This window comes from Fistularia commersonii, chromosome 17 (assembly GCF_037954325.1).
Source record: "Fistularia commersonii isolate RoL2024-O1a breed Wild chromosome 17, RoL_Fcom_v1.0, whole genome shotgun sequence".
Classification (NCBI taxonomy): Eukaryota; Metazoa; Chordata; class Actinopteri; order Syngnathiformes; family Fistulariidae; genus Fistularia; species Fistularia commersonii.
The window spans coordinates 15,621,341-15,647,215 of NC_141300.1; the positions used below are offsets into that span (position 1 = coordinate 15,621,341).

General features: G+C 44.8%; 1 protein-coding gene across 1 annotated transcript; it reads left to right on the plus strand.

The window, feature by feature from the left end:
- The first annotated feature begins 3,157 nt into the window (after positions 1-3,157).
- On the plus strand, positions 3,158-25,328 carry vwf (von Willebrand factor). The gene is made up of 53 exons (XM_086163742.1): positions 3,158-3,299; positions 3,377-3,419; positions 3,517-3,663; positions 3,811-3,913; positions 5,610-5,818; positions 6,075-6,196; positions 7,493-7,712; positions 7,779-7,901; positions 8,013-8,124; positions 8,542-8,588; positions 8,672-8,808; positions 8,888-9,026; positions 10,100-10,200; positions 10,286-10,481; positions 10,555-10,770; positions 10,978-11,224; positions 11,317-11,411; positions 12,072-12,223; positions 12,314-12,417; positions 12,534-12,672; positions 12,761-12,895; positions 13,104-13,250; positions 13,342-13,482; positions 13,685-13,783; positions 13,878-14,034; positions 14,350-14,517; positions 14,606-14,741; positions 14,856-15,165; positions 15,481-16,633; positions 16,720-16,824; positions 16,934-17,077; positions 17,152-17,295; positions 17,417-17,575; positions 17,704-17,750; positions 17,846-18,023; positions 18,207-18,448; positions 18,524-18,713; positions 18,833-19,174; positions 19,271-19,509; positions 19,694-19,796; positions 19,944-20,015; positions 20,409-20,513; positions 20,641-20,846; positions 20,926-21,075; positions 21,159-21,275; positions 21,438-21,618; positions 22,769-22,809; positions 22,886-23,002; positions 23,278-23,376; positions 23,749-23,877; positions 23,968-24,007; positions 24,091-24,188; positions 25,008-25,328. Exons 1-53 carry the CDS (start codon positions 3,294-3,296, stop codon positions 25,191-25,193), a joined length of 8,538 nt encoding a protein of 2,845 aa, XP_086019868.1. The 5' UTR covers positions 3,158-3,293; the 3' UTR covers positions 25,194-25,328.
- The last annotated feature ends 547 nt before the right edge of the window (positions 25,329-25,875 follow it).

Below are 25,875 nucleotides of genomic sequence, written 5' to 3' on the forward strand. Positions count from 1 at the left end.
TTTGGTGGGTTTCCTCCCTCAGTCCATTGGAGCGCAAGATCAGCACTATCTTCTCTCACTCCGTCCATAAATCTTCTCTTTGGTCTTCCTCGAGACCTCCTACCTGGTAGCGCCAATTCCAGCATCCGTCTACCAATATATTCACTATCCCTCCTTTGTACGTGACCGAACTATCTCTGGCTTCTCTGACCTTCTCTCCAAAACATCTAACATGTGCTGTTCCTCTCATAGACTCATTCCTGATCCTATCCATCCTGGTCACTCCCAAAGAGAGCCTCAACATCTTCATCTCTGCGACCTCCAGCTCTGCCTCCTGTCTTGTGGTCATTGTAACTGTTTCTAGGCCATACAGCATTGTTGGTCCTACCACTGTCTTGTATTCTGGCCGATAGTCTTCAATCCATTCATCTCCATCCATTTCAACCTGCTTGAACCCGTCTCTTCACCTCTTTTCCACACTCTCTGTTGCTCTACACTGTTGACCCCAAGTACCTGATCTCCACTCCCTGTAGCCTCACCGTTCCATCCGAGTTCTTCTCATTCACACACATATATTCTGTCTTGCTGTGACCTCTCTAGATTTTCCTCTACCTGTTTTCTGCTCTCACTACAGATCACAATGTCATCTTCAAACATCATGGTCCATGAAGTTTCCTGTCTAACCTCATCTGTCAGCCTGTCCATCACCACTGCAAACAAGAAGGGGCTCATAGCTGATCCCTGATGGAGTCTCACCTCCAACTTGAACTTCTCTGTTACCCCTACAGTACATCGCACCGCTGTCTCACAGCTAGCATACATGTCCTGCACCAGTCTAACATACTTCTCTGCCACTCCAGATTTCCTCATACAATACCAGAGTTCCTCTCTTGGCACCCTGTCATATGCTTATTCTAGGTCTAGTAAAAAAAAAAAATCAATGCAGCTCCCTCTGGCCTTCTCAGTACTTCTCTATTAGCGTTCTCAAAGCAAATACTGCATTTAACTCAATCCAGAACTTCTTCAAACTCACGTCCCACCTGCGGGTCATAGCCACCAACAACATTTAGCATCACACCTTCAATTTCCAGTTTCAGACTCATAAGTCTATCTGACATTCTTTTCACCTCCAGAACATTCCTAACAAACTCCTCCCTCAAGATAACTCCCACTCCGTTTCTCTATTTGTCTACCATGATAGTACAACTTAAAACCTGCTCCTAAGCTTCTAGACTTACTACGTTTCCACCTGGTCTCCTGGAAACACAGTATATCCATTGTCCTTCTCTGCATCATGTCAACAAATTCTCTACCTTTTCCTGTTATAGTCCCAAAATTCAAAGTCCCTTTTCTCAGTCCCAGACTCTTGCCTTTCCACTTCTGTCTCTGCTTCCAAACACACCCTCCTCCTCTCCTTCTTTGACCTACAGTTGCCCAGTTTGTATTACACACTATACAAATATATGTATGTATATGCATATGTAATGAATGAAATTATTATTTGACAGTTGATTATTATCATCATCACACAATATTTAATCAATTTGGCATTAAAATAAAAGTGTCAGAATTGTCCAAGAGGCTATTCTTCTAATGTTACAAATGGAAAATGTGAAAAGCACAGTTTTGGTTAAAAATTAAATAGTTGGCGGTTTAGCGGTTTGCACATCTGCCTCATGGTTCAATTCCCACAGGGTGCCTTTCTTTGTGGAGTTTCATCTGTTTTCTTCTTTTTTCCCCACAGCCTTAATGCAGGGTTCATTGGTGACCCGAATTTGGCCAATCGTGTGAACTGTCTTGTGCAGTGGCTCTTCAACCAACTGTTGACCAGTCCAAGTTGTACCCCACCTCTTATCCAATGACAGTTGGAATAAGATCCAGCAACCCTGAGTGCATGAATTATTATCATTACTATTAGTAGTATTCCACAATTTCACAATTTCTCTACCCTTCCCCATTCACTACCTCACCCACTCACGTTATGTCCTAACACTGCTGTTTCTCCATGTTTGTCCCAGCCCACACACATCCTGCCTATTTTTGTTATTCTATTCGTTGCTATTCATTTTTGTCAATCTATTTGTATTGTTCTTTAGTTCAAGTTGTGTATTTTTCACCCTCACTGTTCCTTGATGTTGCCCATTGTCATCCCTGATGTTGTTGTTGTTGACATCTATTGTCTTGCTTTATCCTGTCTTCTGCCTTTCTGTTTATATCTATACTTATATTTATATTCATATTTATTTCCTTTTTTTTTCTCTGACATTATGACTGTTACGGCACTGTGACCAAGGAATTTCCTCTATGGGGATCAATAGTTTATCTTATCTTATCTTATCTTATCTTATCTTATCTTATCTTATCTTATCTTATCTTATCTTATCTTATCTTATCTTATCTTATCTTATCTTATCTTATCTTATTATTATGCAAGATTTATTTAACATTTATATAAGAGAGCTGGAATCATCCAAGTGGCAGTTTTCATCCTTGGTCCACAAATGTGCCTTAAAAGCAAAGAAGAAAAAACATTCAAAGGAGTGAAAAGGAATTTGTATTGTTGCTGTTTTTTGGAAGAACATCCTAATCTAAAGAGCTTTTTGATTGGTCAGGATGGCTGTTATTGATACACAACAGGTTGATGGGAAATGAATGGCCTTTGCTTGATGACTCATGTCAAGATTTTCATGTTGATGTTATAATGCAAAAAAACAATGATTGCCAAGATCAACACAATTATGTCTGTCAGGTTGTGAGGAGTGGTTTTCTGAAGGATTTTCAGAGGTCAAAGCACAGTCCCAGCCTAGTGTGTGTTTGCACGCAGTCCGTGTATGCGCGTGGCGCAGATGAGTCATGTGTTTTCTTGGTTCTTCAACGAAAGAACTGTTATTGCGTGAGTTATCTGCAGCGAGAGTGTTTTCCAGAAGAACTGTTTGGGTTGGCACCGGTGCAGATTTGAGAACGTAGACTAATCACTCATGCAGGCGATCAGTGGGCATATCCTGCTATTGTGTTTCTGAATGTGTTTGATGGTGTCAATCTGAAAGCACCGAGTGCTTACACTTCTTGACATAACCTGGTGAGGGGAAGGGGTTTCGTCAGTGAAAGCTGGGCGGGAACGCTTTAGTTCCTTTAAAACGGAGCTTCTGACGCGTTCCATCGAACGTGTTCCTAAACCGCATCTCAGTTTTGCAACCATTCCAGGCAGATCTTCACCACGCGACCATGTGAGGCTGTGCAAGATTTGGGACGGTTTGTTTTTGCATCGTGTTTGCTTTTTCCAGTAGCTCCGTGGTATTTCCGTTCCTGAAGCTATGGAGGTACGATCGGGTATTCTGAATTTTGTTTTGTGTCGCAAACTCGGAAAAACGATGACACATCTGCGTGTTTGTTTCAGATGCGCACGTGGAGCAAAATTTGTATCCTGCTGCACCTGACAGGTAGCCTTCGAACGAGAATTTCCATCTTTTTTATTACATCAAGTGATTTATGTGTGAGTTGACCCGTTGCACGGCGGTGAGATTCCTGTGTGTCCAGTTTGCACGGCAGGTCACCTGACGGGAAGATGCAGTTTGTTTGGAAGGCAAACCATCCACACATTTGACGGGGTCCTGTATGACTTCCCTGGAGACTGTAGCTACCTTCTTGCGGGGGACTGCAACCATCGCTCCTTCACATTGCTGGGTCAGTCACAGTAGGGGACAGAAGATTTTGGATTTGCCGTGCTGATAAAAAATAGACAGAAAAATAAATCTGATTTTCTCAAACCCGGTCAAATAATGAGGTGGAATTAAAAAATCGAAAACAAAATGTGAAATTTTTGGATTTCAGGTGAGTTTGTTGGAGGCAAAAGAACCGGAGTCACGCTGTTTCTGGAGGACATCTATGAGCTGAACCTGTCCGTCGACGGGCTTCTCTCTCAAGGAGAAAAAAGGTAAAGGAGTGCGTCGTGCCTGCCAACGTCCTTCGTCCTCTCATTCTATTCAGCCAATAATCTTGCGACTTGTGAATCACTCCTCTGGCGAGACGCAAAAAACAACCCTCAAGATTGCAGAATGAGTTAAAGTCGCCCCGAGCCTCACAGCGAGAAGGTCGCTGGTTCAATTCTGTCCGGGGCAGGCTTTCCTGTGTGGACTTCCTGCGTCTGTTTAGGTGATCGCTGTGTTCTCCGGTTTCCTTCAACAGTGAAAAAAAAATATGCAGAACGTTCATCGGAGACCCGAAATTGCTGAGAATTTAATGTGGGGCTGCTTTTATGTCTGTCTCCATATGTGCCCAATTACCATAGCAATGTTTGTGCAGTAAAATATCCATCATCCTTCTACTGTATTATATTCTAAATACTGTCTTCTTTTATGTCTTTAAATTCTCTTCATCTCACCTGCTATCATCATCCTGCTATTGTTTGTGTGTTTTTTACTGAACTGCACAGAAACCTCTGCTGCTACTCTCTACATTCAAATGACATTTATGTATTTTTTTGAGTGAAATCTCTGTCATCCTTTCACCTCAGTATCAGTAGATTGTACCTGCATGCTCTTGATAAGTTAAGTTAAGTTGACTAAAGTTGAGTTAAGTTAAGTTAAGTTGAGTTGAGTTGAGTTGAGTTGAGTTGAGTTGAGTTGAGTTGAGTTGAGTTAAGCTAAGTTACTTTGAGCAAAGTTGATTAAAGTTAAGTTTAGTTGAGTTAAGTTGAGTTAAGTTGAGTTAAGTTGAGTTAAATTGAGTTAAGTAGAGTAAAGTTAAGTTAAGTTAAGTTAAGTTAAGTTAAGTTAAGTTAAGTTAAGTTAAGTTAAGTTAAGTTATGATAAGATAGTTACTTTATTGAACCCTGTAGGGGAAAATCGTTTGTCACAGAGGTGCAACAATAACATTATCAATAGATATGAATATAAATATAAATACAAGAGACATAAAAAATAGGAGAAAAAAATGACAAAAACAACAGGAAGGATACAAATGGTAGCAAAATTAAAAAAAAAAAAACAAAGGGAAAAATTGGATAAACAGGGAGAGAATGGAGTGACAACAACAAGGGTGAATGAGTGTGGAAGCGAGGTAGTGGTCGCCCAGATGCACCTCCGGTCAAAGCGCTGTTGGGGCTGCTGTGATACAGACTTGCGTGAGCACAAAGGAGCGTCTGCAGCATCCAGTTCTGTACCGGGGTGGGATGTGCAGTTGGCCGAATGAGCTGCCCATCGGCCCCAGCTTGTCATGCAGGGGGCGGGAAGGATCACCTAGGATAGCTCCCGGGTTTATCCTTCACTCTCTTCACCCCAACCGATGCAAGATCGTCCAACTCCACTCCCACCTCCCAGTGGGCTTTCCTCACCAGCTTGTTGAGCCGTAGAAGAGGGCGCTGGCGACCAAAGACTGGTGGAAGGTCTTGAGGAGCCCGCTACAGACGCCAAACAACCTCGGCCCCCTCAGGAAGAACATCCTGCTCTGACCTCCACACCAGGGCCTTGTACTCGATAGCTTCATGAATATTCTGCACTTTACTGTTAATGTGCATTTTAGCGAGAAATTTCTGCATTTGTGGAGAAATTAACAATAAAGCTGCAAAAATATGCACATGCATGCGCACATTTTGTTAGTGACCGGCTAAAAAAATGTATCTTTTTCGCCAGGCTGTCCCTGCCTTACGCATCTCACTCTGTGTTTGTGGGCACGGAGCTCGGCTTGTACAAACTCTGGAGCGAGGTGTTCGGTTTTGTCGTCACCATCGACAGCGCGGCTAACATCGCCCTGACGCTGAACAAACGCCACGCCAACCGCACCTGCGGCCTTTGTGGCAACTTCAATTCGGCGACGGCCGACGAATACACGGCCCAGGAAGGTAAGCGTGAGCTGAGCGAGTGGCAGGAACATTCGTCTGTTCTGGAATTTAGGAAATGATTTGTGTCAGAAACACTCGGGAACAGGAAGAGTAGCAGCTCGGCACAGGAAAAGATAAAAATGTTTCACACAAGCAAAAGAGAGACCAGTGGTAGGATGAGATTAAGGAGAAATCTGTCAACATTTTTTGTGTGCGTACGTGGGTGTTTGTGTGTGTGTGTGTGTGTGTGTGTGTGTGTGTGTGTGTGTAATCGCAGGGTTCCTGGCAGAGGACAGTTATGACTTCGCAAATTCATGGGCCATGAAGGGAGCCGATCAAGTGTGTGACCGGGTCATGGACCTTGGCATTTCCTGCAACAGTTCAAAGGAGACCTCACTGGTTGGACCCACACACACACACACACACACTCTCACATACACACACACACACACTCACTAAGTTATTAGCTAATTTGGCCACGACTTGATAATGCTAATGGACATTTTTTTGAGGCTCTGTTATTTGCTTTCCTTAAATTTCCAAGATAAAGTTTTTCTCATTTGTCTCACCTTTTTAACCGCATTATAATCAAAAGAAAATTCTGCTTAGCCGTTGCTAATAATAGCAATATATTGGGAATTTATCAGTGAATATATTAATGGTGATAAGACACAGCAGCTGTTTCTATTTTAATACCAAAAATCAAGCTTTTTAGAAATGGTCCTTTTTTTGTGACTTAAGTATTTATTTATTTTTCAATAAATAATACAAATAACCTAAAAAAATATACAACAAAACAAAACAAAACACAAACAGGCAGTCAAAACTAAAATAAAAAGACAATGCCCCTCCTTATTATGTAAATTGCAACGTATCTTTTACATAACTAGCCCTCAATATATAAGAGAAATGAAACTTTCTTTTCATGTTGTCGGTCCTGGCAATCATTTTATTCATAAGATGCAGTCTCTGTCATCAGGTGAATCCAATCTATCTACCAGGTGACAAAGCAATGAATATTCTGGTTATTTTTGTCCCAACCACTCTCCCAGTTTCTTTAATATCACCTTCCAGAAAGGTGCTATTTCTTTTTATTTATTTCCCATTCGAAATCTCTTATTAACCCTCTCAGGCTCAAATTAAGTTGTGGCGTAATTAGCTAAGTAGCATTTAGCTGTCGCAAATCTGCAACATCTGCCTGGAGAGGGTTAAGATTTTTAGTATTCACACTTTGGAATTCTTTTTTATTTTTGTAAAATATTGAGGCACTATGCATTGTACTTCACAACTTAAAAAGGTTTTATATCTTAATAGATTCTTGTATATCTGTTGAGTGGGGACACACTTTGCACACTGCACCTTAGGTTTAGATATTTCCAACATAGATTATTAATCATGCATATATCGTTCCTCTGCAAAATGTCCCAACAAAATGAATGTTTACGTCTCACAAAACCATTTTTTTCTCCTATAAAAGAATAGCCCTGCTTGCATTGTGATTTCCCCATCAACCTATGTTCCTCAGACCAGCCACTGAAAGTGCATCAAAATGCGAATTTTCCCCCTTAATTTTCCACCTTAATCTGAAACAGAGCTTATATTGTAGGCTAAATTTGGAAGACGCCACCATAGAGGGAGCCGCTATGGTCATATCTATCCTTATTTTTCTTTTTTTCACGTGGGTTGTGTTTACAGATTCTGTCCAGCTGTAGCATGTTGCAGACGTCACGCGTGTTCCTGCCGTGTGCTCACCTGGTCTCCACCGAGGCCTTCCTGATGCTGTGTCAGGAGACGGTGTGCCACTGTGACGAGGGCAAAGGTCAAGACTGCTACTGTCCAATCCTGTTGGAGTACGCTCGCACATGCCATGCCCATGGTGTGGTTTTACAAGGCTGGATGGAGGAGACTCAATGCTGTAAGTATGTCAAATTACCTTCAGGGAAGGGGATCATTTAAATATTAAATGTGTGTGAATGGACAGTCCCCAGATGTCCCGTTGGGATGCAGTACAGCGAATGCACCAAGTCCTGCTCCACAACGTGCCATAGTCTCCACATCCAAGAGGTCTGTAAGGAGGAGTGTGTCGACGGCTGTACATGCCCTGGTAACCCACAGACTCTTTTTAGCTCCCGTTTATTCATCCGCAATTCTTGGTCATAACACGGTGTGTGTGCATGTGTGTGTGTGTGTGTGTGTGTGTGTGTGTGTGTTTCAGCCGGCAAAGTTTTGGATGGTAGTCGTTGCGTGGAGGTGTCCGAATGTTCCTGTATTCACATGGGGCGGCACTTCCCTCCAGGATCGTCTATCTCTCTGGACTGCAACACCTGGTAACACTGCCCATACGTCTTACGACCGCTCTGGTGATTGTTTGTCCACCAGGTTTCTTTTTTCCGGTTTTGTTAGAGCTCATCTATTGGTTGTTGTGGTACATTACCGTAAAGACTGAAAGACTTGCGGTAATATTGATATTTGATTCTATCGTAAACCCAAGACCAGGCAAAAACTGATCTACAACCGCTCTTGCACTGTAAGACCACCTTAAACTTAACGATCGAGGTGACAGGTACACGCTGCAACTCCAGTAAGACTTCCTAAAGACTCGTAATATTTCCTTCTGACTTTAATTTTTAAGTCTAGGACTGTGAGAATCCTAAGGTGTAAGCCCAGCGTAAGACGCTCCGAGATGCAAGTATGCACGCTGCACAGATTTATCCAAAATTGCCTTTTTTTTTTTTGTCCCGCAGCGTTTGTCGTCATGGTTCCTGGGAATGCACCAATGAAGGCTGCTCTGGTGAGAGAACCCGGGTCAGAGACAAATTCTTCCATTCACTGAGTCACGGGTCCGATCATTATTCCGTCCCGTCTGGTCTGCAGGTGAATGCCTGGTGGTGGGCCAGTCTCACTTCAAGACCTTTGACAACAAGTTCTTCACCTTCACCGAAATTTGCCAGTATCTGCTCGCGAGGGACTGTGCAGAGAATGCGTTTTCCGTCATTATCGAGAATGTGCAGGTAATTTGAGTTTCTCCCCCAATCATGTCACACACTTTTTTTACTGTTTGTCATTTCGTATGCCTGTCTTGTGTTTCAGTGTGCAGATGACCGGGACTCTGTATGCACACGCTCAGTCACACTCAGCCTGCCCTCTTTCGAGAACATGATTGTGAAGCTGAAGCATGGGGGCATCGTCTCTGTCGATGGCATGGATATCCAGACCCCGATGCATCGTGGTATGCCGTTAGGTAGACCAAAAATCTGTAGTTGCGAGGGCCTCGGGCTGCTGGGAAGACCCAAAATTGAGTTCTAGGAGAAACAATTAAGTCTTCACTCTACTTAGTCTACCCAAAAAGTCTACTGAGTCTGTCTGCAAAGGACTGAGAGAGCAGAACTTGTATGTCAAGAAGAGACTGGATTTGTTCAGACTAGGGTCACGAGAGCAGTCTCGAGAAGAGATGGGACTGAGGTGATGATTTTAACATGGAGATTGAGGAAATGGGAGTGAGGTCATAACTGTGGAGGTTCTCAGTCATCCAGGTCATGGTGAATTGTCAAAATCTTCATGTTGAGGCAACTGGACTTGAATTTCTTCGCTTGAAAACGTTTCACCCCTCATCTGAGAGGTGTCTTCAGTTCTGAACCGAAGAAGTCTCTCAGATGAGGGGTGAAACATCTTCAAGTGAAGCCACACCAAGAAGATTTCGACAAGGACCAAGGTCATAGGTTTGGTCATAGGTCACCTTACAGGAACGGGTAAGTTAGTCGAACTATGTTTTACAGAAGGTGAGAACAACATGGATCCATACAGCATCATTGTCAGCACACAAGCACGATGAAGACAAGACGTTTCTGTTATAGTCTGCGGTTCGATAGACGAAAAATCCATATTTGTGAGGGCCCAAGGTTACTGGAAAGATCCAGAATTGAGTTCTAGTAGAAACAATTTAGTCCTCACTCTACTCAGTCTACCCATAGAGGGTGTAAATGTCTATAGTCTGTCTGCAAAGGACTGAGAGAGCAGAACTTGTATGTCCAGAGGAGACGGGATTCTTTCAAACTAGGGTCAAGAGAACAGCCTCGGGAAGAGGTAGAACTGAGCTGATGATTTTAACATGGAGAATGAGGAAATGGGACTGAGATCATAGGTGATGTCACAGGTCACCCTACGGGGCCAGGAAGAGATGGTCAAACCATGTCTTACAGAAGCTGAGAACAACATGGATCTACACAACATCATAGTCAGCGCTCTAACATGATGACGAGAAGACCATTCCACTACAAAATGCTTGACGTCTAATTCTTGCAGGTCACTTGCTTATCCAGAGATCCGTCCAATCCTCTGTGTTTGTAAAGTTTGGAAATGACTTTCGTCTGGACTGGGATGGAAGAGGCCGCGTGCTCCTGAAGGTTCAATATGAGCAAATGAGTATCTTTATTCAATGTGCTTTTTGGGCCCTTTTTTAAACCCTCACGTCTTTGTCTTTCGGGACAGCTCGGACAACAATGGGCAGGGCGGACATGTGGTCTCTGCGGTAACTTCAATGGTAACCAAGGCGACGACTTCTTGACTGGATCTGGACTGGTCGAGGCGAGTCCTCAAGCATTCGGCCAGTCCTGGAGGATCAGCGCAGACTGCAGAGCCGCTCAGGGACATGATATTGATACATGTGCCATAAACCCCAAAAGAGGTGCAAACGCAACCACGCAGACGCACATGCTCTCAAAAAAGTAACCGGATGTTAATCTGATATGCTCTCTTAGTGCGATTTGCAGAAAAGGGGTGTTCTGCGATGATGTCGGAGCCATTCGGCGCGTGTCACTTTCTGATAAACCCCATTCCCTTCCGCCGCTTCTGCCGTTACGATGTTTGCGCTTGCGCCGATGCCGAGAAGTGCCTATGCTCCGCTCTGGCCACCTATGCGGCAGCCTGTGCTTCCAGAGGAGTGCTGCTAAACTGGAGGTCCCCAACACTCTGCGGTAAATCTCAAAAGTTTTTCCGTGGGAAGTAGCTATAGAAGGGTCAGCTTCAATTCAAGTAGATCATGATTAGCAGATCCATCGATGAGCCTTTATTTTGACACGAGTGCAGAAAACAATAGTTGACAAATATCTGTATCCAGTGGAATCTGTTTGGGTGTTTTTAAAAATAAAAGGCGTGCACTGTATTTGATGTGTTCCTGTCAGAGCTGGAGTGCCCCGAAGGACAGGTCTACGAGGCCTGCGGGAGTGTTTGTGACCGGACGTGTCGCTCTCTATCCGGAGCCGAGGACGGCTGCGTCGAGCAGAGGGTGTGCGAAGAAGGCTGCTTTTGCCCGGCCGGGAAGTACCTCAGTGACTCTGGAGAATGTGTGACGGCAGACCAATGCACCTGCCTGCATGATGGACAGCTGTACCAACCTAAGGACATCTACGCTGATCAGGAGGGCTTCTGGTACGTCGCTTTACAAGCGTCGGGTAAAAAAGCTCCATGCAAGGCGTCATTTTTCATGGCATCCGTGTGTCTGTTTCTTTACTTGTTTGTAGCGTCTGTGAGAACGGCTCCATGCACTGCAGCTCCATTGGAACGAGCAATTTACTCTCTGACCTCTTCTATGATGATGACGTGTCACCGTCCAGAGGTAAAAATGCTTTTATTCTGTGATCCTACCTGGTTGAGAACATTGTGAATCTCTAATCTGATCATGCAAAACTTCTTCTTCTTCTTCTTCTTTCGGCTTTTCCCTTCAGGGGTCGCCACAGTGAGTCAACTTTCTCCATCTAACCCAATTCTCTGTATCTTCCTCTCTCACACCAACTACCTTCATATCCTCTCTCACTACGTCCATAAATCTTCTCTCTGGTCTTCCTCGAGACCTCTTGCCTGGCAGCTCCAATTCCACCATCCATCTACCAATATATTCTCTATCCCTCCTCTGTACATGACCCAACCATCTCAGTCTGGCTTCTCTGACCTTCTCTCCGAAACATCTAACATGTGCTGTTCCTCTGATAGACTCATTCCTGATCCTATCCATCCTGGTCACTCCCAAAGAGAACCTCTACATCTTCATCTCTGCAACCTCTAGTTCTGCCTGCTGTCTTTTGGTCATTGTAACTGTTTCGAGTCCAAACATCATCGCTGGTCTCACCACTGTCTTGTACACCTTTCCTTTTATTCTGGCTAAATCTGATCATGCAAACCGCAATGTGGAAACTTCGGATGAACAGAAAATTCAGGAAGTGATAAGCAGCTTCACCCCGACCCGACAAAATGTCCATGTGCGTGTGTCTTTACGCAGAGCGGCGTTCGACCCGGTGCCTTCCTCCGCTTGTGCAAGCAAAGTGCAATCCAGGGGAAAAAGGTCTGGAGTGTGCTAGAACATGCCAGAACTTCGATCTTCCCTGTGTCTCTCAAAATTGCATCTCAGGCTGCCTCTGTCCACCCGGCACAGTAGGTTGGGGCGGCGTGTGTGTGACGTTCTGGTGTGTGTGTTCCGAGAAAAAAATGTAATAAGCTGATTGATTTCCTAATTGATTTCAGGTACGTCATCACAGAGATTGCATTGTACCGGAACAGTGTCCCTGTTACCATAACAACCGGCCATACAAATCAGGGCAGACCATAACCATGGACTGCAACACCTGGTAAAGACTGTTTAGCATGTACGGGCGAGTGTGTATGTGTGTGTGTGTGTGTGTGTGCGTGTGTGTGTATGGGGGCACCCGCCTCTTGCTTGCTTGATACACTTTCACTTTTACAGCGTGTGCAAGAACAGAAAATGGCGTTGCACCGAGAAGATGTGCGACGGTGTTTGCCGCACGGTGGGGGAGGGGCATTACATCACCTTCGACGGCCTCAAGTATTCTTTCCCCGGTCTCTGCCAGTACGTCTTGGTCCAGGTAAGAAGTGAAGGTCGGGAAAAGTGAGAGGGTTCTATGTTGTAAAGTAGTCATAGAAAAAAAACAACTTCTTTTCACCCTTCCCCAGGATTCGTGCAACGGAGAGGAGTCTCTTTTCCGTGTGCTCGTGGAAAACGATGCTTGCGGAATCTTGGGGCATCGCTGCGCAAAAACCGTCTCAATCTACTACCATGGAGGGTTGATCATAATGCGAAACAGAGAGGTAATGAAAACATGAAATATTAACGATAATGAATTATGCCTTCAACATTCGTGTGCCTGTCGTATGCAGTCATGAGTTACAAATTTATTATGAGAGCACGGCGGCGTAAATGTTCCACGTGTTCTGCTTTCAAAGAAACAACCTCGCTCCATGATATGCAAATGAAAGACCGAGCAAATCCCGTGCCAACGGATTCCTTCTGTTGCAGGTCAGGATGAAGAGGCCGGTGCCGCAGAACTACCAGGTTGAAATTATTCGATCCGGTCAGTTTTACACTCTACTGCTGGGGAAGGACATCTCCATCAGTTGGGACCAGGGAACCCGGCTCCTGGTCCACATGTCTGCGTCATACAGGGTATTGAATATTATATTTACTTTTGTCCAAAGAGTTCCTGTGTGTCTGTCACCCACAGAGCTTTATACTAACCACCTTCATCCGTGAGCAGGGTCGGTTGTGTGGTCTGTGTGGTAACTTTGACGGAAACATCAACAATGACTTAGTGAGCAGCAACAACCAGCTGGAGATCGACTCCTCTCACTTTGGAAACTCCTGGAAGGTCGTCCCCAGCTGTGCAGATGTAGCAGAGGTATAGCTCGGTATTTTATATGATATTGCTTTAGAGTAGGCTGCTATATAAAGTTTTAGACATGCTTTGCAGCCATATCTATAATCACACTATGAACAGCTCAGAGGACTGATTGAGCATTTGTTGCATGACCATTTGGGAACACGATATTCTAATAATGAGTACTCTGAGTTGCAAAGAATTGGTATCCTTGTACATATAGATTCCAGAACCCTGTAACATGGACATTGTCAAACTGGTAATGGTGGAGCAGTCGTGTCATCTGCTCACCGGCCCCCTCTTTGAAGAATGCAACAACCGGGTAAGTCTGTTCGGAACACCCCTTGTATGCCCGATGTAAGAGTTCACATCAGGCACTTGGTGATGTTTCTTCGGTCTACGATGTACGTCTTTAGGTGGATCCGGAGACGTATGTTGATATGTGCGTGACAGCAGCATGCTCTTGTCCCTCCGTGGGAGATTGTGCATGTTTTTGTGACGCCATAGCAGCCTACGCCCAGGCTTGTTCAGAAGCCGGTCTGCCCATCAGCTGGAGATCCAATGATCTTTGCCGTGAGTGTTAAATGTGACTTTATTTACTTGGGCTGATCATCAGCACAATGATTTTTCCTGTTTTTTTGTTACTCTTTATGTGTCTATACATTTATTACTAATAACCAAAGTTCATATTTATCATCTTTGTATGCATCTTTATAAAAATTGTATGGAGATTTTCCACCATCTGACTCAACGTTTCATTTCAACAATCTGTAATGTTCTATAATTCTCCTCCCAACAGTATCTCCAAGAAATTTTACAAGTATTTCTGCGGTCGTGATTATTTGCAGCGGTGAGAATGTTGTTAAATAAATCTGTTTGTTTCCAAAGCCATGAGTTGTGAGGAGCTGAACCCTAAAACCTCAGGCGTAGGAGAGGAGTTATGCCAGTGGAAGTACAACTCTTGTGGCCCTTCCTGTCCTATTACTTGCCAGCACCCAGATCCCCTCCACTGTCCTGTCTCGTGTATGGAAGGCTGTCATTCCAACTGCCCCAAAGGTGCCAAAAGACTTGTACACATGCGATATTTCAAATTATAATTGATGTCTTTTTGCGCAAACTCAAATATCATCATTGCATTTCTCAGGCCAGCTATTGGATGAAGTGACCATGCGTTGCGTCGATCCATCTGAGTGTAAGGTCTGCGTCCACGAGGGTCAGAAAATCTCCCACGGCAACAAAGTTTTTCTCAATCATGACGACCCCAACCGCTGCACAGTATGGTAATACGGGAAACAAGCTCCGCCTTTTTTTTTTCCATTCTGCACAAAGTGATGCCAAGATGTGAAAATTCATTCATCGCGCTTATTTGTTCTGTTGCTCTTCTTTTTTTTAAGTCATTGTCAGAACAATACGTTGAGTTGTGAAGACTGCACCTCACTGAATATGTTTACCACTCCAACGCCGACTCCCACCTGGGCTACCTACACGACCCTGCCTTTCACCACCTTGATGCCAGAAGGCATGTGCGACCGCGCCATGGATCTAGCGTTCTTACTGGACGGCTCAGTAGCATTGAGCGAAGAGGAATTTCTGGAAGCCAAAAAGTTCATACTGAGCATAATTGAACGATTCCGCATGGGCTCGGCGCACACTCGGGCCACAGTGCTGCTTTACTACTCCGGAGTCAAAACATACAGCTTGGAGGTAGATGACATGATGATATTTTAGCATATCAATTCCCCAACATGCACCCTGAGAGTTATGATCAGTCATCCTTTATTGATCTAACTTGCAAAGAATTAGGAAGTAAATTTCTTTTCTTGTCGGGGCAACTGAACTTGAATCACTTCACTTGGACTTGAACTTCTTCACTTCCGCAGAACCGAAGGAGCCTCTCGGATGTGGGGTCTTCAAGTGAAGATATTCAATTGCATTTGCCACGACAGGAGCTCATCATGACCTGAATGACTGTGAACCTCCACGGACATAAATATCTTTATTATTTTGTCATGCTTGTAGGTGCAAAAGTGGTTGTTCAAGAAGACTGTGAATGAGTTGAAATATGCAGGAGGATCGGCAGCCTTCTTGGACGAGGCCGTAAAATATTTGGCGGTCAACATCTACGACAAAAACAAGCGCGACAACGCTGGCCGCGTTGCCATCATCTTGACCGCAACGGCCAACCCTCGCTCTGTGCGTCCGATTGTTAAGATGCTCCACAAGAAAGCCATCACCACGCTGACAATTGCACTTGGTCCAGGAGTCAATGTGGCACAGATTAATGATATTACCAAAGCCAACCCGGAAAATAGGGCCTACATACTCAGCAGTGTATGGGAGTTACCCGACCGATTTTTAGACGTGAACGATTATCTCTGCACGCTGGGGATGGACCCTGAGGAGGTGAAGAGTGTGACATTGTCACCTTTAGGAATCGCCCTCCAAAAGACAACAACCACAAGGCCGATTGTTCTTGCAGAGCCCAACCCCACCCAACACCTCTTCAACACTCCTGCATCCACCGTACCGGCTGGTCCGTCTTTGTTTACCACGTTGCCATCTCCCACCTCCCCGACCGTGGACTTGACATTTATTGTCGAGGGCTCCGATTCAGTTGGGGAGATCAACTTTAATAAGTCGCTCACCTTCGTGGAGGAAGTTATTTCCAAGCTCATCGAGAAGGAGAAGGAGGAGGTCATCCGAATCACTATCATCCAGTACTCGGTAACCGTGACAGTGGAGATCCATCAGTGGGAGCTGAGGCGGCGGAAGACGCTGCTTCTGGAACGGCTGAGGCAGATTCGCTTGAGGGGTGGAAGTAAGACGAACACAGGGATGGCTATCAATAGATCCTATGAAGAACTAGTAAAAGTCCAACCACCGCAGAGTCCCGCACCTCCTCAGCTGGTCTTCCTAGTGACAGAAAACCCTCCTACTGACACAGTCATGCGTCCCCCATCCACAGCAGTCAATACATATACGTATCCCATTGGAGTTGGGACAAAAGTTAACGAGATGGACTTGTCTCCATTCAGCAACCCCCAGAAACCAATAATGATAAAGGACTACGACCACCTGTCGCCACTGGTCGACCGTATTGTCAATATCACGCGAACTAAAATCACACCCCGCTTCCCGACGCTGCCGACCCTCCCGACCCTCCCGCCCTCAGGTACAAAAGACTCGTTCCTTTGGCTCGTTCAGTCCACGTCAAGTCCTCAGCTTTTACTAACTAGTTAAAAACGTGTTTTTGTGCAGTGCCTTGTAAGAAGCCCATGGATGTTTTGTTCCTGCTCAGGGCTGGTGAGCAATTTGAGGATATGAAGACATTTGTCAAAGCTTTCATCAGAGATGCTGACATTGGTAGGTGTTGTCCAGTGCCCTATTGGTTTTTGGACATTTTTTCAGAGAAACCAAAAACTTCTTCTCTGGTTCACCCTCTCTCGTCGTTACTCCTCGGTCATGTGTACAGGTCAGAACGGCACTCGAGTGAGTGTGATTCAGTACGGAGAGCCAAGTGAAGTGGAGTTTACCTGGAATGCGGAAGACAACAAATCAGGCCTCTTGAACCTGGTGGACAGAATACCAAGAAGGGGATCTGCTGCCCCCGCACTCGGTAGTTGACATACAAACAAACATGCACGCTTCTTTACGGATTCATGCAACTTTCCTCCTATGTGCGTTTTGCAGGCGCAGCACTCCGGTTAGCGGTGAACACTGCTGTCTCACCTGTCAGTGGCGGAAGAGTGGGTGTGAACAAGGTTGTAGTGATGCTGGTGACTGACAAGTCCACAGATAATGTCCAAGACGCATCGAATGAGGCTCTTTCAGCAGGTGATTGAGCCACCGCCCAAATCCAAATGGGATGAAAGAGTGCGAGATTGACTCGTTGCTTTCTTAACATCGGTATTCCCTGCCACACCGGTCTGCCATTAACAGTCGTCTTGCTCTTTAGGTGTTTCTGTGTTCCCCATCGGCGTGGGACAGAACTATGACAGCAAAGAGCTTGACATCCTCGGACAAACGAGAGACAACATTCTGCAATTGAACAGCATGGATCAGTTATTGATGTTACTGACTTTGGATCATGGTTACACCGAAAAAATGTGCAGAGGTGCTCAGATGCATTCAAAATAGCTTAACATTACACAAACTCAAATCATTTTTATTGTATTTCTTGAAAAATACGTTATGATTTCATCGTGATAATTGATTGGCTTCTTTGTTTTGGATTTTTTTAAGCTGGTCCACCCCGAGTGTGTGTTGATGATAATGGAAACCAAAGAAAAGTGAGTTTAGCCTTGCAACGCACAACATCGCATAGCATTTACAGCATTACTTGCGTTGAATAACAAATGGTTATCATTGTATATCTGTGCTCAAGCCAGGGGAATCATGGCTGCTGGAGGACGGCTGTCATTTCGTACTGTGCAATCCAACTGGGACCGTAACAGTAGAGAACCACAAAGTCAGTTGTGACAGACTGGAGCCGCCAGCGTGCAGAAACAATATACCGCCTGTCAAAGTCCAGGGGGCCTGCTCCTGCCACTGGGAATGCCCTTGTATGTAGACTGAGACTCTCAAATAGCATACAGTGTTCATAACATTCTGTTTATCTCATGTATTTTAAGCCCACTAATGGGGATGCAGACAGTGTTAAAGCGATACCATTTCCATCTGCTCCTATCACGTAAAGTGTTTCCCATGTGTCATGCTGCCCTCTTGCTGCAATTGTGTTTTTGCAGGCGTTTGTTTGGGGAGCTCTACCAATCATGTGGTGAGATTTGACAGCTTGGCTTTGAGGCTGGATGGGGAGGGTTTGTGCTCCTACACGATCCTCACCGTCAGCAGAAGTGCCAATGAGGGGTCAGAGGTCAGGCTCCACAGTGGACCTTGCGAAGACTCAGCAAATTACAACCACGTTTGCATGAAAGCCATGGAGGTGACACACGGGAAACATACATTGCTGCTGAAGGACGACATGAAGGTAAGCCGGTGATGCATGGGTTTGCGAGGGATCGGGAACTCATGGACCCATGGGTATTTGTTTTTGTTCGCGCAGGCGTATTATGACCAGAAGGAGCTTGCTTTGCCATGGTGGTCTGGTGGCCTGGAGCTGGTGCGTTATGGAGGAGTCATGCTGCAGCTCAAATCGGACCAAGGCTACGTGCTCACATTCACCCCGAAGAGCAATGAGTTCACCATCACGCTGTCCAGTTCCAACGCCGTTGGCCACACCTCTGGACTCTGTGGTAACATAAAAACAACCCGTCTCTTTTAACAACTGCAAGCTAAGTTCGACCTTTCCTCTCACTAGTTTGCCTCGGTCACAAATCCCCCCCCTTCCTGTTTTGGTCAATCACTTCCTCAGGTGCCTGTGAGGAGGAGAAAGCCAACCTTCTCTCTTTGCGTAACGGTAGCTCAACCCCAGACCAGTTCGCCTTCGTCTCTGACTGGACCGTGGCTGAAGAGGGCAGCGCGTGCCTGCCGAAACCTAAGGCCGTGTGTGTACCCGGGGTATTGATGGGATGTCAGGCCTTACGCTCCGAGGTGTTTCGACAGTGTCACGAACACATCCCTGTTCAAGTGTTCCTGGCCAAATGTGAGGAACAGGTGTGCGAGGAATCTGATGTGTGTGAGCTCATTTCCGCCTATGCACGCCTTTGTAGACAGAGGGGTGTGTGTGTCGACTGGAGAAGCCCTCATCTCTGCCGTAAGTTGTTTCTGGTGTGCAGAAACTTGCATGATTCAGAGGGCGATTATTGTTTTTTAACATGTCTAGAAATAAACCTTACCTTCTCTGCTGCAGCGTTTCAGTGCCCCGGCTCTATGGAGTACAATGCATGTCGGACGGGTTGTGTTGACGACTGTGAAGGCTTACAGTCGATGCGAGGTGACTGGTCGGTTGCCCGGGGTAACAATGCATCTTGTATGGACACGCCTACTGAAGGCTGTTTCTGCACTGGAGGAACAGTCATGCATCTTGGAGCATGTATACCGCCGGAAGCGTGCAACGAGTGCGTCGACCAACACGCAAACAGATACAAGGTAGAATACGATATGGAAAAAAAACATGCTAGCGTGTGTGAAAGACGCGTGAAATAAACCCAAGAAGTGAATTCGGTTCGGAGCCGTCTTGTGCAGGCTCTCTATTTAATGTGTGTTGACTGCCCTCTACTGAATTGTTATGCAATAAAACATATAAGTAAGCGCTTTCCTTTTGTTTGTACAGTACATGCAGACTTGGGTACCCAAAGACAACCCGTGTTTAATTTGTATGTGTTTGGACCAACAACGAATCAACTGCACTGCCCGGCCCTGCGATGAAATATCAGGCATGTATTTGCAACTTTTCTACTTTTATGGTCTTTGAATTTTGCCACCATTGCGTTGGGGTGCATCTGTATAGAGATACAATAAAGCGCTTTGTGTGCGCGCGTGTTTTTGTGTGTTTGCGTGTGTGTGTGTGTGTGTGCGTGTAGCTCCAGTGTGCGGACCCTGTGAAATCCTAAAGGAGAAACAGGGATCCAAGTGCTGCCCAGAATATGAATGCGGTATGTGTAACACAATAATCTAATATTATGGTATGTCTATCTTGAGGTAGGCATGACGGCATGGTTTTATCAAAATAATCTTGTAGTAACAAGTTATTGTTTTGGTTTTTTTTTTGCTGAAAATTATGTTCCTCAAGGTAAACTAGGTTGTTCCCGTTCATTTTTATTTACACGATACTGTAACCTATGTAACCATACTGAAACTTTCAAGTATTTGAAGATGCACACACATGTACTATCCATATATCAGTTCAAACTGAAACGTGAAATATCATATTGTATGTTTTTACCAATTTATATCTATAGAACTCATCAGTCAATGTTCACAGGACAACAACGCAGTTACCTATGTCCGGAAAATCAAGCGTAATTTTTCATTTTTGGTATCTTTAGTGTGTGATCAGTTGAACTGCGACCTGCCCGAAGTGCCTAAATGTGAGGACGGCGAGGTAGCGGTTCTGAAAAACCCCGGAGAATGTCAACCTCGTCATGAGTGCGGTAGGGCCTTTGCACAATTCTCCATGACATGGAATCCCTCTGCTGCAGCATTAGCACAGACAGACACCAAGCACGTAATATACATGTGATCTCTTTCCTGTGTTGTCACTTCATCTATTTCCCTTAGTTTGCAAAAAGGAAGACTGCGATCCTCGGGCTCCCCCGCCATGTGTCACACATCGCAAGCTGTCGGTCAGAAAAACGAAATGCTGCGACGTTTATGAATGTGTGTGTAGCTGCCAGAACTCCACCCGCACCTGCCCTTCTGGGTTCATCGTATCTTACTCTACCAACGACTGCGGCTGCACGGAGATCAACTGCCTGCCGGACAATGTGAGTGTGTGTGTTTCTTTGCACCTTTTTTTTCAATCTTAAAACCAGTTGCATTATTTGAAATACCCCGTCTCCGCAGGTGTGCGTGGTCGGCGGCGTGGCTCACGCCGTCGGCAGCGAGTGGGACGAAGGATGTGAGCGGTGCAGCTGCAGTGAGCTGCTGGACAAGGCCACTTCGCTGCACGTTGCTAAGTGTACTCCACCTGTGTGCAAACAGACCTGCCCTCTGGTAAGACGGCTCCACACACACATTCAGAGCCAGGATTGTGTGTCTCCGTCCGCTTATTTGTATACATATTACCTGCATCGAAGGGTTCGATATACACACCGTCGGTTGGGGAATGCTGTGGCAAATGCATCCCGTCCAGCTGCGTGGAGAGAGAGGGACAGCTGCGGGGAGACACGATGGTTGGACAAAAACTCAGACGTGTGAGTGCGTGCACACACTCTTTACATTTACATCATTATTTCTACTTTGTAAAAGTTCATTGAATCGACAGACGCACTGATTTATAATCCAACGGATTTTCATCATCCAGCGGAGGCAACATGTTGCTTACTGCAAGCGTGTTCGATTTGGTGTGTTTATAGGTGGGGGAGGAATGGCGTTCTCCGAGCGATAAGTGCGTGTTGAATCAGTGTGTGAGGGTAAACGACGAGGTGTTCATTTCTGCCACGAACGTCAGCTGCTCCGATATGGATGCTCCATCCTGCCCACTGGGAACTGAGTTACGCTGCGACAAGCAGGACTGCTGCCCCCGCTGCCACTGCGGTAAACACACGTGCACATGCATTGATATTCATGCGAAACTATGAGCGGTAAAATCAATATAAAGTTCAGAGAACACCAGTATCAGCAAGCCTCGAATACATTAGTTATTAAGTGTAGATGGATGGATGGATGGATGGATGGATAGGTAGGCAGGTCGGTCGGTCAATTAATCGATAGACGGATTCTAAATTGAAATGGGAGTTACTTAAAGAAACACTGTGCATATTTAAAAAGAAATACGAAACTTAAAGTATAACTAAGCTTTATATACAGCAAAGGTTGGAAAAGGACAGACCCGTATAAGACCAATGCATATTCATATATATATATATACAATGGATGGATAAGTACTGAATATATACTCTGTAATGTGCATAATATACTGTAAGGTGCACACAGAGCTGGGAATGATTGTATAACAAGTTGTGTCAGGACAGTGACTTGTGTGTTTCCGTGCTGATTTTTCAAGTCTATAGCCATCGAACCCGGGTTATCAAGGTGCATCACCTTTTCATCAAGTAACTTATTCATCTTCATCACCAGTCTCAGTTTCACAAGGCAGATTTTCTCGTAATTCTCTTTCTTATTTTTCCATCTATAACACATTATGGTCTAACTACCCTCTGTTTTCTGGCTGATGTTTCATGACCACAGAATCAGAATCCACCGATCACTTCATGCAATCGATCCTCCGCACCAACTTCTGCTAGTCAGCCCCTTTAATCGAAACTGTATTCATCCATGACACATTAGGAAATATTAAAGTTTCACTTGTTATTGTGTCCTCTATAACCGTCATTTTTCACATTCCCTATTATTAAATGTTTCGATTTTTTCGGTTCACGGTGACGCACATGAAACACTATTTTTACCACAAAGACAATACAAATGAACTGGTGAAAAAAATATTGAAAAAAATGATGGGAAGTTACAATAGATAGATAGATAGATAGATAGATAGATAGATAGATAGATAGATAGATAGATAGATAGATAGATAGATAGATAGATAGATAGATAGATAAAAATTTAAAAAATGCAGTTACATCATCTTTCCAGCAGAGGTCAACCTGTTGTCAATTATTTTAAACTGACCTCTCAAAGCAGGGTTCTTGTACCGCAGTGACCTTTGTTTATCTCCTACCTGCAGCTCCGATGGACGTCTGCATCCTCAACCGCACTTTGATTGGAGTAAGTTTTCTAATTGTACATTTATCTTCTTTCACAAGAGTGTCGTTACACTCGCTCGCCCTTTTCGTGTTTCCAGGCAGGAGAGAGGATGATGGTTGACGCGTGCACGCGCTGCGAGTGTTTGGTGGAGAACGGCGCGATAAAGAGATACAAGCTCTCCTGCAGGAAAACCACCTGTTCCACTTGTGCGATGGTAACCATCCCCATCATCCTCCCCATTACCCTCATCATCATTATCCTCGTTATCATTGTCGCCATTATCATCAATCATTCAGAGATTCATTTAATTCAAATCTGCTTTTCTCGTATCCTCATCATAAAACTACCGGCACATCTTTTTTCTATGATCCGCTCCATCCAAAGAAGTGATCGCCGCATTATTGACTTGCAATCGTCCCGCCTTGTACGCCAATTGCCTTTTTTGTTATTCAACCGTGAACCGACGTGCAGTATGAAAAAATGTTTTAGGGTTACACTATGCAGAAGGAGGCCGACGCCTGCTGCGGCCGCTGCGTCCCCACCGCGTGCATCTTGAAGCGGCCGGACGGGAAGCTGATCAGTCTGGAGGTACTGAACTATCTTTGCAAAGAAGAGGACGTCAGAACGACGAAATTATTTGAGAAATACTGTACCGCACAATATTCCAAATATTGTCGTCCGTTTCCATGGAGCCCTTTAAATAGTGGCGAAAATGTGCTGTTGTTTCGCCTCCCGTTCCTTTATCCGCTACAATTCGAGTTCTCCTGAGGAGCGACACATGCACATAACAAGCTGGGGATTGAACTCCTGACCCAGAACTTAGCAGGAAGACCTGATCTAATTTCCCAGGGAAAGCTACCCATTAAGACTGTGACTTGTATATATCATTTCATGAACGTATATTTATATGCATGTATATTTGAGAGCGTGTGTTTGACATTGTAACACTCACTTTTCTAGGTGAACACGACGAAGGAGGAGGGTTGCAACTTCTATACCTGCGGTGTAAACGATAAAGGAGGTCTAGTCCTGCAGACCAGGATAACCACCTGCCCACCCTTTAATCGACAAGAATGTCTGGATCAGGGGGTACAACTGCGTCACGCCTCACCTTTCTCCTCGGACTTTTCCTTTCTTTTGATGACGTCTCTCTTCTTTCTTTTTTTAATTTCTCCTCAGGGAAAGATAAGCCAAATTGGGACGAGCTGCTGTGAGACGTGTAAGTAGAGGTTTTCTTGTGCTTCTTTTGACCAAACCGGAAGGGTGTGAGTATAACAATATTCCGTCTGCGTTGGTGTGAAGGCACAGAGCCGGAGTGTCGGAGGACGGTGGGGATGCTCAACTACATCAGGGTGGATGATTGCCAATCGGAGCAAAAAATAGAACTGCACTACTGCGAGGTGAGCGACTGAAAGCGAACACGGATTCGTTTCGGCCGCTCCGGTCGGTCAAGAACAGTGTTTCCCAACCTTTTTTGAGCCACGGCACATATTTTACATTAGAAAAATCACACGGCACACCACTCAAAAACATCATTTTTTCACAAATTAGAAGGAAACCGTAGTCTCGATTTACTTAGTGTGAAATCTAATATATCTAATATCTGTTGCAATGCAAGTTGCAATGCAAATTTCCCACTGATGTGCAACTTTTCCAGAAAACTTTTTTCAATGTCCGAAAACATGTCACCAATATGTCTGAAAATTGTATTATTTGAGAGAACTGGCTATTTCTTTATCAACGCCAGAGCAACGCCGGGCATTTCTTCTACAATGATTTTGCCGGCAGGTAGTATTAATGTTTTGCTACGATGTGTGGCCGTTTGGATTTACAGACGAGTTCAGCAACTTTGTAGCAGCTTTCACTGCTTTCTCACTCGTCTTGGTAGTTTTTCAACAACGCTGCCTGTTTGTTTACGCAGATAAAGTACTTTTTATTTTAAAAATATATCACGCAAAGCGTCACTAATCACTCTGATACACAGATGCACAGATTAATTCACTACCCGTTGCCATGGAACGGGCACGCTGCCCACATAGACATAGGAAGACACATTATTCGCGTTGGATAAATAATTTTCGGACCAATCAGGTGAAAGTGGGCATTTTTCCACGGCACACCTGACGATCTCTCCCGGCACACTAATGTGGTTGCGAAACACTGATCTAGAAAGTCTGATCTTGTTTTCCGTGTTCTCCGTCCACCTGTCGATCCATCAGGGCAAATGTGGGAGCAAGTCTATATATTCCATGGAGAGGGACGCCGTCGAGCAGGAGTGTGTGTGCTGTTCTGCGGTGGACACGGCGCCGCTCACCGTACCCGTTCTTTGCGCCAACGGCACTCACGGCCAGCACACCATCATGACCGTCACCGCATGCAACTGTCAGTCCAAACACTGCAGCTAAAAGGAGGAAAGCCCAGGAGCGCGGAAACATCATATACATTATAGCTGAATTGTACGCACGTATCGAAGTAAGCATGTAACCGTATACAACCCATTGCACAAATGACAATAAAACACACCTGCCTTACGACTGAAACGCTTCTGTTGAGTCACGATGGCTGATGTTTCAAAGTGGCGACTGATGGTGTGTCTCGGACCTTCATCGAAATATCAAAAATGTTATCGATACAGTCATTTTAAAGAGAGAGCTATGCAAAATGTAAGCGATGTAATGCAACTCTAAGTGCTTTTACGCCATTCGGAAGAGCTAGTTTATACTATACGTATTGTAGCGGGTCACAAATGTTACATTTGTAATGTTGATGCTTATTTTCTGCATGATTTTGCTGGGAATTATGTAGGTGTGGTTCGGGGTGCTATGAATTTTGATTTTTTTTTTTTTTTTCACCTGAAATTGAGCGGGAACAGTTAGTTGTATCGCAGGCTCGTGTTTTATCATCAGGCTCGTGTTTCTCTGACTAAAACACAACAGTATAAAATATACAAATCATTTTAAATGCATAATTTAGTGTTAAATTCCAATCTTGTCACCTTGACTGACGAAATCTATTCCCTAATGTGACCTTTATTTACTAACCATGAAGTGCTGGAACTAAACGTCTTCCTGACACGTCTAAAACAAT

Bases quoted from the DNA above. Each gene is read 5' to 3' on its own strand.
- vwf (XM_086163742.1), top strand. The intron at 12,673-12,760 runs GTAAGAAGTGAA...ACCCTTCCCCAG, and splicing joins GCCAGTACGTCTTGGTCCAG to GATTCGTGCAACGGAGAGGA. The intron at 13,251-13,341 runs GTATTGAATATT...ATCCGTGAGCAG, and splicing joins ACATGTCTGCGTCATACAGG to GGTCGGTTGTGTGGTCTGTG.